Genomic DNA, 14875 nt, shown 5'->3' with positions numbered 1-14875 from the left:
CCTCCCTCCCTCCCACCTCTCTCCTCCCCGCCCCTTCCGTGTCTCCCGGACGCGTTTCTCACGGGACTTGGCCCGCGGAACGTTCCGTAGCCGGAGGTGTGACTTACCCGGAAATGTATAAGGAGCTTCGGTTGCGATTGGTTCGCACCTCGCGCTCCCGGAAGTGGGTGGGCGTGGCGCCAAGGCTGAAGCGGGAAGTGTGCCGTACGGCCCTGGAGAAGCCGAGGGTCGGCATGCCTCGTTACGCGCAGCTGGTCATGGGCCCCGCCGGCAGCGGGAAGGTGAGATTTGGTGGGAAAGGAGAGAAAGATCGTAACCCGTGTGAGGCGAGGGTTCGGTCCTGAGAGAAGGGCGTGTACCGAGGGCCTTGAGACTCCGCGCCGTTCGCTTCTGCTCTCGGTCTTCGGGGTCCTGTCGTCTTGCAAGGGGGTCGTGGCGGTTGTTGGTGGACGCTTAGGCCCCGGGTTGGAGTAGCCCAACCCTAGGAGATGGGTCTTCTTATTCCCGTTTAGGGAAGGTCGCGCGCGTACGAGTCGGGACCTGAACTGGAATCCGGGTTTGTTTTGTTTTTCTGACTCCAGAATCCTGTCCTTTCTCCCTCCCAGGAGACTAAAGTGGGGTCTTTGTGGGTGTTTCCCAAAGCCTGGGACGTGGACTTCTGGTATTTGAAGGGATTTTAGATGGCAGTGGGACCCCGCGTTACGGAACATCGGCTCGTATGCTCAGAACATTCCCCCTTCCCCTTCTGGATTCCACTGCGGTGAAGCTACGCTGGCTTCTAACGTAGCTCCATTTTTTAAAAAAAGGACTTATTTTATTTATTTGAAAGTCAGAGTCAGAGTTAGAGAGAAGGAGAGGCAGAGAGAGAGAGGTCTTCCATCCGCTGGTTCACTCCCCAATTGGCTGCAATGGCCAGAGCTGAGCCAATCCAAAGCCAGGAGCCAGGAGCCTCTTCCAGGTCTCCCACGTGGGTGCAGGAGCCCAAGGACTTGGGCCATCTCCCACTGCTCCCCAGGCCACAGCAGAGAGAGCTGGATTGGAAGTGGAGCAGCCGGGACTTGAACCGGCACCCATATGGGATGCCGGCCCTGCAGGCGGGGGCTTTACCCGATACACCACAGCGCCAACCCCCATGATGTTTTTTGTCAACAAATATTAAGGGCATGGTGGTAGTAGCACTCAAATACTGTAAAACCAGTGAAGATATTGAGCAAATAACGTAGTTGGGGAAACACTGGAGTTTGTGGAGGTGTCAGGAGGCGTCAGTGTTCAGCAGAAGCACCTGCTGAGCCACTGCCCCCTCCTATGCAGGAGGTTCCACACGGGACTGAGATTTGGCCGTCTCCTGCCCAGGGGCACAGCCTGGCTGGGAAGAACGGTGACTGCCAGTTAAGATACAGCTGGATGGGGAACTGGCTGTTAGCCTAGCAGTTAAGAGGTCTGTGTCCCACATCTGCACGTCTGGGTTCAGTGCCTGGTGCCAGCTCCTGGGTCCAGCACCACGGTGCCGCAAGTTGGGCTGCCACCTGTGACACCAGCATCTCACGGGCACTGGTTCAGTTCCCGGCTGCTCCACTTCTGCTCCAGCTCCCTGCGAATGCATCTGGAAAAGCACCAGGAAGTGGCCCAGTGGTTTGGCCCCTGCCACCCACGTGGGAGACCTGGATAGAATCCTGGCTTTGGTGCAGCCGTTTGAGGAATGAATCAGCAGATGGAAGATCTCTCTCTCTGTCTCTCCTCCTCTCCCTCCAACTCTGCATGTCAAATAAATAATCTTAAAAAAAAAAAAAAAAAAAAAGGGAAACTGAGTTCCTGCCAGCTGCGTGGCAGATCTGGATTAAGATCTTTCTCTCTCCCTCCCTCCCTCCTTCCCTCCGTCTTAAAATTTAAAATAAATAAAAAAGGAATGAGAAGACAATGCGGTGTATGGAGAGGGCTTCCTAGGCAGAGAAAACAGTGTGTGTGAAGGCACTAAGGGGAGAGCATGATGGGAATTATTTCTTTTGACAGAGGGTGGGAGGGATAAACAAGTAGATGCAGGATTTTTATGTGATGTAGTAAGGACTACACAAGGGATAAGGAATCTCTGAACCAGAATTTGAGGGGCCAGTGTGGTGGTGTAGCAGGTTAAGCTGCCATCTGCAATGCCAGAATCCCATATGAGCATCAGTTCAGTCCCGGCTGCTCCACTTCTGATCCAGGTCCCTGCTAATGTGCTTGGGAAAGCAGTGGAAGAGGGCCCGAGGAGCTGGGTCCCTGCCACCCACATGGGAGACCTGGGTGGAGTTCTGGTTCCTGGCCTCAGCCTGGCCCAGCCTCGACCATTGCAGTCATCTGGGGAGTAAACCAGTGAATAGAAGACCTCTCTCTCTCTCTCTCTCTCTCTCTCTCTCTCTTCCTCTCTCTCTCTCTTCCTGTCTCTGGTACTTTGCCTTCCAAATGAATAAATAAAAAAATAAAATCTTTTTTTTTTTTTTTTTAAGTTGCAAACTGCTAGCCCACCTCCAGGCTGTATATTGGCCTTGGTGTTCCCTCATCTAGAAATGCTCTTCCTCTGAGTTGGCAAAACGTTCCCGTAGGCTCAGGTATCCCCTACTAAGAGACACCGTCCCTGGCCGTCCTACCCAAGTCTTTGTTTGGACCTTGCTGGTTCTAGTGGAGACACGATGTGTTGGGTGCTGCACCGTGTAACCAGAAGCCTCCCCTTTGAGTTCCTTTTCTTCCACGTTAGAGCAGTGATGGGCCTTGGTTATCTTGAAGGGCATCCCAGTTAGAGAGGAGACACCTGAGGGCAGAGTGGGGAAGCACCTTCCCCAGAGTTCCCATGAGTCCACGCTCGTCTAGATCTGTCGCCACCGTGTATCCTGGCTCCCAGCCCAGTGCCTTTCCTGTGTGTTCAGTCAGCCTCCTGGCACCGCGTGGCCTCGGTGGACACTGCCCCCAGGCGGGGGGAGGGTAGCTCTCCACTGCCTGTTGCTCTAATCCTCATGCCTTGCTTCACTGCAGAGCACTTACTGTGCCACCATGGTCCAGCACTGTGAAGCCCTTAACCGGTCCGTCCAGGTTGTCAACCTAGATCCGGCAGCCGAACACTTCAGCTACCCGGTGATGGCTGGTGAGTCCCGAGCAGAGCCTTCCCTCAGGGTGAGGCGGAGGGAGGGAGGGAGTTTGGGGGCTCAGCGACAGAAGCTGAAAAATCAGCAGGTGGTCCCCTGGTTTTGGGGCTGATGTAAGACTTGAAAGTAAGTGTCCTGCTCCCACCCCTCCCTTCCCTTCTGCCCCCTGCATGTTAGCCCTGCTGTAGTGAATCTGATAGACTGCCGCTGGCCACAGCGAGTGCAGCCTGGATGGTTCTTTTTTGACAGGCAGAGTGGACAGAGAGAGAGACAGAGAGAAAGGTCTTCCTTTGCCGTTGGTTCACCCTCCAATGGCTGCTGCGGCCGGCACACTGCGCTGATCCAAAGCCAGGAGCCAGGTATTTATCCTGGTCTCCCATGGGGTACAGGGCCCAAGCACTTGGGCCATCCTCCACTGCACTCCCTGGCCACAGCAGAGAGCTGGCTTGGAAGAGGGGCAACTGGGACAGAATCTGGCGCCCCGACCGGGACTAGAACCTGGTGTGCGGGCGCCGCAAGGCTGAGGATTAGCCTGTTGAGCCGCGGTGCCGGCCTTGGATAATTCTTAAAAATTCTGCTGTGTTCATTGAAACGTCTGTTGAACACATATTTTATGGCCGACGCCGGAGTTACAGCAGAGAACAAGAAAGACACATAACTCTGCCATTGTCAGCCTCTCAGTGGCGAGGGGGGGCACAAGCAGTGATGGACGCTTTCCAGAGTGTGGTCAGGGCTGCAGAGTGGCCGACGAGAAGGCACACGTGGGAGACGTTGCCGTTTGTGGGATGGTCAGGGACGGCGTCTCTGAGGAGGGGATCCGTGCGCCTGGACCTGAAGGTTGGTAGGAAGCTCGCCGAGCTGGGAGCAGGCCTTCCAGCGTGAGGACACCAAGGCCAGTAAATAGCACAGGGATGAGAGAGGCTTTGCAGAGATGAAAGAGAGTGGGGGCGGGAGGGAGGGAAGGAGTAGGGGCTGGTTGGATACGAAGAGCTTGGATTTTATCCTGTTAGTGGGGCGCCGCTGAGCGCTTTTAAGCCCAGGAGGTTGTCATTGATTTATGTCTTTAAAGATAGGTCGGGGCTGACATGGCGTAGCGGGTTAGGCTGCCACCTGCCGTGCTGGCATCCCGTGTGGATGGGCACCAGTTCGGTCCCAGCTGCTCCACTTCCGATCCAGCTCCCTGCTAATGTATGTATGAGGGAAAGCAGCAGAGGATGGCCCAAGGCTTGGCCCCTGCACCTATGTGGGAGGCCCAGGAAAAGCTTCTGACTCTTGGCTTTGGCCTCGCCACGTTGCAGCCATTTGAGGGGTGACCCAGTGGATGGAAGATCTGTCTCTCCCGCTCTCTGTGTAACTCTGCCTTTCAAATAAATAAATAAATCTTAGAGAGGTCAGGCACTTGGCTGAAAACTGGACTTGAGGGAGGCTAGAGTGAAGCAGGGACCAGCACTGCAGCTGTCGTAGCTGCCCAGGTGCCGTGGATTAGGGCAGTGGTGGGGTGGAGGAGGCAGACACACCGTGTTTCTGTTTCGCAAGCAGAATTGACAGCATTTGGTGGAGGTGGATTCCGGGAAGGTGAGGAGTCGGGAGTGACTCGTAGGTGTCTGATTTGAGCTGTTGAGCGCATTATAGTTGTTCCAAGGAAAAAGGCAATTCATTTTGCTTTTGTGGTAGTTCTCTCTGTACATATAAGAGGCAACTGGATCTGATTATGTGGAATTCAGAGCTCTGCCCCGGTGATACAGATCTGTGGGTTGATAGGATATGGATCGTACCTGAAGCCGCAGGACTGGGAGGGAGCGAGGTTGGAAAAGAGGTGAGAGCAAGCGTGGGGGTCGGCTGCTCTTCAGAGGCCGGGTAGAAGACATGGGGTCAGGGAGGGCGGAGGACGGAGAGGTCGTTTGAAGAAGGAAGAGGTGAATGGGGTGTCAGGGATGGCTGAGAAGATGGGGACAGAGAAGTGGCCGTTAGATTTGGGGGCATGGACACAATGGTGGCCTTGACCAGGATTGCAGTGCAGTGTTGGAGGTGACGCTGTGTGGGCGCTGGGAGGAGAGCTTTGCTGTGAGAGGGAGCAGAGGAGTAACTGCCGGGGATGAGGGTCAAGGAAGGTTTCTGTTTGGACTGGAGACAGTCACTGGACACACTTACACTTGTATGCAGAAGAGAACACCCTAGTAGAAAGAGAGAAACTGAAGGTGCCAGAGAAGGTGGAACTGGCTGCGAGGGTTGGGGGGCCCCACACAAGCAGAGGGTTTTGGCTCTGCTGGGAGAGGGGTGCTGCTCTCACCATGACAGGAGTGAAGGCCGCTGGAGTGAGTGATGGGAAAATGGGAAATTCTGTGTTGCTGGCCTCTGATTTCTGTTGATGACGAGTGTGCGAGTGGGCGGGGTGAGGGGAGGCAACTTGACAGGGTGAGGAGATACCAAAAAGCATTGCAGTTCTTCAGGGTTGTTTGCAGCAAAGTACACAAGCCAGCTTACGTAAAATGATTTAATAGGGGCCGGCGCTGTGGCGTAGCGGGTAAAGTTGCCTGCAGTGTCGGCATCCCGTATGGGCACCGGTTTGAATCCCAGCTGCTCCACTTCAGATCCAGCTCTCTGCTATGGCCTGGGAAAGCAGTAGACAGTGGCCCAGGTCTTTGGGCCCCTGCACCTGGGTGGGAGACCCAGAGGAAGCTCCTGGCTCTGGATTCAGATTGGCACAGCTCTGGCTGTTGTGGCCATCTGGGGAATGAACCGCTGCCTCTCTGTAACTCTGCCTTTCAAATAAATACATAAATAAATGTCAAAAAAAAAATTAAAACCTAAGGGAGAAAATTCTGATTTCTAGAAACAAATAAGAGACCCCTATGTCTGCCAGAATTGGATAACCCTGTCCTGTGAGTGATGTAGATACATTGTCTCGTGTAATTCTCCTCCTACCTCAACATGTCTGATGCTGCCGGCAGCTTATAGATAAGCAAAGTGAGACCAGAGGTTAGCTAGCTTTTGTAGAGCTGTTGGGGTGAGAAATGGTAATTGAGGGGTGGGAGCTGACTGATCCGGAAGGATGCTTGCTGGAATGCCTGCATCTCACATTAGAGATCGTGAGTTGAAGTCCAGGTTCTGCTCCCAATTCCAGCTTCCCGCTGATGTGCACCCTGGGAGATAGCAGTTGGTGACTTTCGGAGCTCAGTCCTTTCCACACGTGGGAACCTGCACTGGGTTCTCCAGGCTTCGCCTGACCCAGCTTCAGCTGTTGTAGGCCCTTTAGGAGTGAACCAGCAGGAGGGAGCTAGCTCTCCCTGTTTGTCTCTTTCTTTCCCTCTGCCTCTCAAATAAAAATTAGGCAAAAAAGAAAAGCTGGTGTCTTTGTTCGATTTTGTTTTACTTGTTTTGAAATAGATAATATTGGGGGCCAGAGCTGCGGCACAGTAGGTTAATCCTCCATCTGTGGTGCTGGCATCCCATATGGGCACTGGTTCTAGTCTTGGCTGCTCCTCTTCCAACACAGCTCTATGATAGGGCCTGGGAAAGCAGCAGAAGCAGGCCCAAGCACTTGGGCCCCTGCACTCGTCTGGGAGACTCGGAAGAAGCTCCTGGCTCCTGGCTCTGGATCAGCTGAGCTCTGGCCATTGCGGCCATTTGGGAAGTGAACCAGTGGATGGAAAGACCTTTCTCTCAATTCCTCTCACTGTCTGTAATTCTGTCAAATAAATAAATACAATCTTTAAAAATAAATAAATAGCCAGGGAGTGCAGTGGAGGATGGCCCAGGTGCTTGGGCCCTGCACCCCATGGGAGACCAGGAAAAAGCACCTGGCTCCTGGCTCCTGCCAGGATCAGCGCGGTGCGCCGGCTGCAGCGGCGGCCATTGGAGGGTGAACCAACGGCAAAAGGAAGACCTTTCTCTCTCTGTCTCTCTCTCTCACTGTCCACTCTGCCTGTCAAAAAAAAAAAAAAAAAAAAAAAATAGGTAATATTGGGGCCAGCGCTGTGGCATAGAGGTTAAGCCTCTGTCTGCAGCACTGGCATCCCATATGGGCACCAGTTTGAGCCCTGGCTGCTCTACTTCTGATCCAGCTTCCTGATAATTGCCCGGGAAAGCAGTAGAAGATGGCCCAAGTGCTTGGGCCCCTACACCCACGTGGGAGACTTGAAAGAAGCTCCTGGCTCCTGGCTTCAGATTAACCCATCTCTGGGCATTGTGGCCATTTGGGGAGTGAACCAGCAGATGGAAGACGTCTCTCTCTATATAACTCCGCCTCTCAAATAAATCTTAAACAAAAAAGAAAGAAATAGGTAATACACAATTACATGGTTCAGAATACAAAAGGAAGCAAAGAGTAAGTGTGCAGGAATGACCGTTCCCTCCTCTCTGTGCCGGCTGTCAGGCACTGGGGCACCCAGTGTTACTAGTTTCTGCTGTGTCCTTCCATAGCGAGTCAGCATGTGAAATCTGATAAACGTATGTGTTTGATACACGTAGTGAGCTTTGTCTTTGACACAGATGATGGCATTCTCACGGAGTTCTGTACCTTGCGTTTTCCTGGGAGCTTCTGTTACGTCAGAACTTCAAGAGGCTCTCCCTTTTTATGGCTGCGTAGGATCCCATTGTCTGGCGTTAGGATAATGGAGTTGCTTAGTTTCCAGCCAGTGGACCCTGCTGCCGTGAACAGCCATGTTCTTAAGTAGTTGCGTGTGCATAAGCTTTCGTATGATTGTTAATAGTTCCTAGGGAGGGTGACCGTTCTCCGACGAGTGCTTACATGCTGAGCCCTGTGTCCTTTTCAGACATTCGGGAACTGATTGAGGTGGACGATGTGATGGAGGATGATTCTTTGCGGTTCGGTCCCAATGGAGGGCTGGTGTTTTGCATGGAGTACTTTGCCAATAATTTTGACTGGCTGGAGAACTGTCTTGGCCATGTAGAGGATGACTACATCCTTTTTGACTGTCCAGGTAAGTCAGCCAGCTTTTTTTTTTTTTTTTTTTTTTTTTTTTAATTTCATGTATTTGTATATTTGAGATTCAGAGACAGAGCTCCCATCCTGTTGGTCACTGCCTAGATGCCCCCAGGGGCCGAGGATGGGAGTGGACCGGACTGAAGCTAGAACCTGGAACCATCCAGATCGCTGCTTGAGCCATCGCCCCCTGTCTCCTGGGGGGCATAGCAGCAGCAAGCTAAAGTGGGGGCGGATCTAGGACTCAAGCCCAGGCCCTGCGATGTGAGACGCAGGCATCCCAGGTGGGGCCTTCCCTGCTGGGCCAAATGCCTGCGTGCAGGTCAGCAGTCCGAATGCGTCATTTTCCTTGGGGTTGTGATGGCCTTGTTCTCAGTGGGAGAGAGCGAAGTGAGCATTTGTAGCTCTAAACCGTGCTACAGGAAGGTACTACACTGTAATTCATTTCTTTGCATTTATTGAGTGCTTATTGTACCCTGGAAATACCACAGAGAGCAAGAAGCCCCAGTGTCTGCTCTCCAAGAGCTCACGGTCCAGCAGAGGGCAAGAGAAGATGAACAGGATTACTCCAGTGATTTTTCTCTATCCGTTCATAGCAGGTGTCCCCCAGGAGTAGCACAGACTGACGTATAGGGGATTAGGGAGGCGTCTGGTCACGTGGCCTTTAACCAGGCCTCAGGGTGAAGCCCAGCCCACTGGAGGCCTCGAGACGGGAGGCACAGGGTGGATAGGAGGCACTGCAAAGCCCAGGGTGGCTGGGACTCGGTGAACACAGAGGAGACGGGTGTGCAGAGGCGGTAGTTCCCTCAGGCAGGTTAGGAACTTAGACTTGAGCCTTAGCTCGCATGTGCTCACTTTTCCCCCCGCTTGTGAGTGAACGTGTGTAAACCCACAGAAGTGCGAGTGGCGTAAGTGTACAGGTGGGTGCTTATTCCAAGCCGTATGCACCTTTGTAGCACGCACTTTCCCTGGCAAAAAACTAAAATGTGAAGTCCCTCATTTTCTACATAAAACCAGACGTTAGCTTGGGCTTCCCATGGTGATGGTGCCTTAGATTTTGTGATCCCTCAGAGAGGCCGTCATCCCCTTAAAAGCTGCCACGGCTTGATTTCCTTAGTGTTGTTTTTTTTTCTTTTCCAACCACTTATGGGGAAAATTTGTTTTCTCTGATTGAGTGACTTAACAGACTTCCTGTTGGTGACGCTTGTTCTGTCCCTGATGCAGGTCAGATCGAGTTGTACACTCACTTGCCTGTGATGAAGCAGCTGGTGCAGCAGCTGGAACAGTGGGAGTTCCGAGTCTGTGGAGTTTTTCTTGTTGATTCTCAGTTCATGGTGGAGTCATTCAAGGTCTGAGGATAAATCCGTCACAGGTTTTCTCAACCATGGTTCCAAGCAAGTAACAGTCTCCTCTAACTGTTGTGATCCTGGACATTTCACAGTGTTAATTTGGCAGCTTTTATTATCCCATTGTTAAGTCTCTCTTTAATTTCCTGAGGATCTTTTGTCTAGTTTGTGGACTACCTAAATCACTAGTAGTTCTTGTGGAATAGTAGAAGGAAAAGGAGGTTAACACTGCTGTCTAAATGGAGATTTTGATCACTGGAGATTGAGCCCTTGTCGTTTGTATCCATGCCTTTGGAGCTAAGGGTCAGCTAGCTGGCTAGTAGACATGTTTTCCTTTAATATTAGCTTTTCTTTTGCCAGTTTTGTTGCAGCGAGAAGCCCCTCTATGTGGAGATGTAAGGGCTTTGATGTGTCTTCTGTTTTCTTTTACTCTTTCAGTTTATATCCGGCATCTTGGCAGCCCTGAGTGCCATGATCTCTCTAGAAATTCCGCAAATTAACATCATGACAAAAATGGATCTGCTGAGTAAGAAAGCTAAAAAGGAAATTGAGAAGTGAGTTCACTGCTCTGTCATCATCAGATCTCAGTGGCAGGGATGAACCTTCCAGTATATTTATTTATTTGTGTTTAAAGACTTATTTATTTATTTATTCAAAAGGCAGAGAGACAGAAAAAGAGATCTTCTTTCTGCTGGTTCACTCCCCAAATAGCCACAATAGCCAGGGCTGGACCAGGCCAAAGCCGGGACTTAGGAACCCCATCCAGGTTTCCCACATGGGTGTCAGAGACTCAGGCACTGAAACCACCATCTGCTTTCTGGGTGCACTAGCAGAGAGCTGGATTGGAGCAGAGTAGCCCGGGCTTGAACTGGCACTGCATCTTGGGGTGTGGGTGTTCCAGGCTGGCCCCCTCTGCTTTTCTTAGATGAGAGATTCCATCTGTAAATTCAGTTTCCTGATTTATGTGGCCTTTTATTCATCACTTTCCTTTCTCACATCTAAAGGTTTCTAGATCCAGACATGTATTCTTTGCTAGAAGATTCTACAAGTGACTTAAGAAGCAAAAAATTCAAAAAATTGACTAATGCTATATGTGGACTGGTAAGCTTTTTTGTTTATTAAAAAAAGATTTCTTTATTGAAAAGGCAGTTACAGAGAGAGAGAGAGATATCTTCCATCCCCTGGTTCACTCCATAAATGACCGCAATGACTAGGGCTGGGCCAAACCAAAACCAGAAGCCAGGAGCTTCTTCGGGGTCTCCCACATGGGGGCAGGGACCCAAGCACTCAGGCCATCTTCCATGCTTTTCCAGGTGCATTAGCATTGTGCTGGATTGGCATGGGAGCTGCTGAGACTTCAACTGGCGCCCATATGGAATGCCAGTGTCGCAGGCGGTGGCTTTAATAACTACTGCAGTGCCAGACCCTGGTAAGCTTTTTAAGTGTTCTGATTTGTTTTTTTTGTTGTTTGAGGGGAGGGGTCCTAAATGACCTTTTCAAGGTTTGCCCACGCACAGTGACCACCTTTATAAAAGGACAAGAAGGGAGCAGCGGGGCCACGTGCTGTCAGGTCAGCACTTCACTTAGAGGGAGCTGCTGGCGACAGGCGTCTGGCTTAGCAGTAAAGCCGCAGCTGGGACACCCGCATCCCCTATCAGGGTGTCGCTGTTCAAGTCCTGGCTTTGCTCCTCATTCTGGCTGCCTGCCCAGCCTGGGAGATGGGCGATGACTCAAGTAGTTGGCTCCCAGCCGTTCCCACGGGAGACCGGGATTGAGTTCCTGGCTCCTGGCTTTAACCAGGCTCAACCCTGACCATTGTGGACATTAAGGAGTGAGTGCATGGGAGTTGTCTTTGTCTCTCTGCCTCTCAAATAAAGGTTTAAAAAAAAAAAAAAGTAGTAGTAGTTATTGGCAGCAGCAAGTAAATTAACATGTCTTATTTCAAGACAGTTGGGGAGTTTGGAACAGTTTGTCCTTATGAAATTTCTGGTGCCTGTTGAATTCAGATAAATACCCACAAAAAAGAGTCCAGTTAACTAATAAGCTAGTGAGTGCTACAGCACGTCAGAGTTCAGAAAAATCGATGTTGCTATTGCCTCTGCCTGTCGTTCCAATTCCCTTGCTCCAAACACACAGATGCTTTTAATCACTAAATACAAATAGCTATAAAAGTCGAATGTAAGTTGAAAATTGTGTATTTTGCTCAACTTTCGAATGAACTTTTCCTCAAATCTCCAATTCACAGATAGACGACTACAGCATGGTTCGATTTTTACCGTACGATCAGTCAGATGAAGAAAGCATGAACATTGTGTTACAGCATATTGATTTTGCCATTCAGTATGGTGAAGACTTGGAATTTAAGGAGCCTAAGGTAATTTCTGATCTGAGTTGTGCTTTGGCTTTTGGTAGAAATATTTGCCAGCACCCAGTAGCCGCCTGCATAACCCAGGCAACTGCCTAAATTAGTTTTTTCTCTTAGTGGTGGTGGTTAACTGGGCTGACAATGACACCTTTGCTCGGCCTTTCGTTAAGGCATAGTGCTGAGTTGGTTCTCCCTGTCCTTGGGGCTTTGGGGGATCTATCAAGAGGAGATGACAGCCACTTGAATTTAGGCTGCCCTTGCGTTTGTCAGTGGGTGGAGTGACAGTCGGTTGGCAGCAGGGCAGTAGCGCAACATCATGGCACAGTAACTCAGCACGCATCTGGAGCAGTGCTGTCGTGTGAACCTTTTACTCTCTGTGATTGATGAGCTGCTGCTGGAGCAGGCGCTGTGAGCGTTCCACACACAGCCTTACCTCAAAATCTAAACACGTGCTGGCTCTAACCGACGGGAATGAATGTATTCTCTCTTGTGTTTCCTTTGTGTCAGGAACATGACGTTGAGTCTGCCTCTTTGTTTGATGAATATTTTCAAGAACGCCAGAATGAATGAAGAGTTTGCTAAAACCTAACTCTGATGTGTGAAGAACTGGTCAGATGGGCAGACATTCTTCTCCTTGAAGGATACAGTAGTAGAAAGCTATTTATTTTCATGGAAAAAATGGTGCAGCAGCATGCCTGAGTCAGGTTCTGAAACTGCTGCCGTGTAAAGTGGAACCTGTTAGTATTATTTTCACAGCATCAAGTTAGATTAAAAGTCAGATGGGGGCCAGTGTTGTGGGACGGCAGGTTAAGCTGCTGCCTGTGATGTTGGCATCCTGTGTGAGCACTGATTCAAATCCCGGCTGCTCCACTTCTGATCCAGCTCCCTGCTGATGCACCTGGGAAAGCAGCGGAGGATAGGCCAAAGTTTTTCCGGCCCCTGCCGCCCACATAGGAGACCTGGATGGAGTTCCAGGCCCCTAGCTTTGCCCTGGCCCAACTCAGGTGTTGCTGCCATTTGGGGACTGAACCAGCAGATGGAAGATTGTCTCTCTCTCTCTCTTTTTCTCCCCCCCCCCCCCGTTTGTCTCTGTAACTCTCTTACAAATAAATACATAAATCTTTAATAAATTAATAAAAGTAAATTGAAACCAATGCACATCGATTTGTATATGATGTGAATTAGCATCTGTGCTACAGTTAAGACCAATCTAACTGAAGGGCAGGAATGACATGGGAAGATGCATGTAAGTGTGTTCTAAAGGGGAAGAATGATCTGGAAGGATGTAGGTAAGCTGTTGCTTATCTTTATCCTCCTGGTTTCTTACATTGAGAATGTAGACGTGAGGTTTGTAGTCTCTGAGCACTTAAAAACTTAGGCATTGCTTGGGCAATAACTAATGCACGCACACAAAAATGTAAAAAGCACAATTTTCTCGCCACATTGAATTGTTTGCTTTCAGTATTTCTGAACTTCCTTGTGTTGCGTGCAAAAGCAGCCCCTTGGGAGTGGCCAGTCAGCCTGCTGCAGGCCAGGCCCCAGGAAAGCAAGGCTGAATCTCATTTGTTAGTTGATGCCAGGCGTTGTGCTAAGAAGTGTTTTACATAATTCTTCCACTGACTCAGAACAGGCCCAGGCTGTATCCATCATTTGGTGACAGATCTTTCAGTTGATACAAATTAAGGAAGCCTGCAACTTCGGTTAAATTTTTAATCATTCTTGGACCTAGATGGCAGAAGTACACTTGCATTGTTAAATTTGATCCATTCTAACTGAAGAAGCAAAACGTGTGGGGCTGTAGGTGTCTGTGGCAGCTTGATGTGCGGGGCTGGGACTGGGGGAGGAGTCAGGTGTCGGCAGCAAGCTTTGAGGGGTGAGCTGCCCTCACAAAGCCGAGCTGTCGTAGGGGTGTGGTGTGTGGGGCTGCTTGGGGGCGTTCCTGTGGCCCCGGGAGTGTGGAAGGGGTGCAGACACCCTGGTCTCCCAAATTGCTAATCCCCCGCCCCCGTCCCAGCTGAAACATTTATTTCTCACAGTCCTGGAGGCTGGAAGTTTGAGGTCAAAGCGTTAGCCTTGGTTTCTTGGGAGGCTTCTCTTACAGACAGCCGTCTTCCTGTGACCTAGCGTCTTGCCTCCATACGTCCCAGTGTTGCTGATCTTAGAGCCTGTTGCCACACGGGAGAAGAAGAAGAAAAGAGGCGCATTTTGACTGCCCTCGGGCTGCACGCCCTTCGTTTAGCTTCTAGAATCTGGTATGTGCTGTGGGCACGCTGGGAAGGGCCACATTCCGCTGCCTCACCCTCTGCCCACTGAGCTGCGAAGATGAACCCGACAGTTCAGTCCTGGGGTTTCACCGCCTCCCGGTGAGCCTGATGTGACTTCGCACAAACGTACAGCGGTTTGTGGGTGCCAGGCCCCGGGGGTAGAAAGAGGCGGCTCAGGGCTGATGGCCTGGTGGGTGAGACCAGGAACAATGAAACTTGTGCTGAGGGACAGGAAGAAAACCGAGTGAAATGGAGAGTGACTAAGGGGTGCTTGGCCTCTCCTCAGTGGAGAAATCACGTCGGGCCGCGGGGCAGGGTTCTTCAGTGTGGGACACTGGCAGGAGAAATGGGCTTTTCCCATGAATGGGTGAGACAAACCCGAGCTGTCCGTACGCTCCCGGCTTGTACACTCAGCGCTTTCGGCTCCTTGCATCCTCCCAGAGCTTACACGGTAAGTACTGCTGCCTCCGTTTGCAAGTGGAAATCGCACAGATCGCAGATGTTGGAAACAGGACCAAAACCCACTGTCCACTTCTTCAGCCGCTGCGCGAAGAATCGCAGTGCAGAGTGACATGCAAATCCCTTCTCTCCTGTGTCCGGGTCCCCCATTTGTAAAAGCCATGATTTTGGCCCGCGCCGCGGCTCACTAGGCTAATCCTCCACCATGCGGCACCGGCACACCGGGTTCTAGTCCCGGTCGTGGCGCCGGATTCTGTCCCGGTTGCACCTCTTCCAGGCCAGCTCTCTACTGTGGCCCGGGAGTGCAGTGGAGGATGGCCCAAGTGCTTGGGCCCTGCACCCCATGGGAGACCAGGAGAAGTACCTGGCTCCTGCCATCG

General features: G+C 51.2%; 1 protein-coding gene across 2 annotated transcripts; it reads left to right on the top strand.

Moving 5' to 3' along the window:
• Positions 1 to 34: 34 nt before the first annotated feature.
• GPN3 (GPN-loop GTPase 3) lies at positions 35 to 12926 on the top strand. 2 transcript variants are annotated; one of them, XR_011385266.1, is made up of 9 exons: positions 44 to 281; positions 3007 to 3115; positions 7892 to 8059; positions 9286 to 9410; positions 9846 to 9961; positions 10412 to 10508; positions 10721 to 10836; positions 11653 to 11781; positions 12280 to 12926. XR_011385266.1 is itself a non-coding variant. In XM_051826842.2 (8 exons), the coding sequence occupies exons 1-8, from the start codon at positions 114 to 116 to the stop codon at positions 12340 to 12342; spliced, it is 975 nt and encodes a 324-aa protein (XP_051682802.2). In that variant the 5' UTR covers positions 35 to 113; the 3' UTR covers positions 12343 to 12926. The 2 variants fall into 2 exon arrangements, 1 of the variants encoding a protein (XP_051682802.2); XM_051826842.2 differs by lacking the exon at positions 10721 to 10836 and having other exon boundaries at positions 35 to 281.
• The last annotated feature ends 1949 nt before the right edge of the window (positions 12927 to 14875 follow it).

The sequence above is a fragment of the Oryctolagus cuniculus genome, chromosome 21, assembly GCF_964237555.1.
Source record: "Oryctolagus cuniculus chromosome 21, mOryCun1.1, whole genome shotgun sequence".
Classification (NCBI taxonomy): Eukaryota; Metazoa; Chordata; class Mammalia; order Lagomorpha; family Leporidae; genus Oryctolagus; species Oryctolagus cuniculus.
This window is presented reverse-complemented; position numbering and strand designations above follow the sequence as displayed.

Coding starts and splice junctions, on each gene's coding strand:
- GPN3 (XM_051826842.2), top strand. CDS start 114: ATGTATAAGGAGCTTCGGTTGCGATTGGTTCGCACCTCGCGCTCCCGG. Junction 9,411..9,845: donor TCATGGTGGAGTCATTCAAG/GTCTGAGGATAA, acceptor TTACTCTTTCAG/TTTATATCCGGCATCTTGGC. Junction 10,509..11,652: donor CTAATGCTATATGTGGACTG/GTAAGCTTTTTT, acceptor TCCAATTCACAG/ATAGACGACTACAGCATGGT.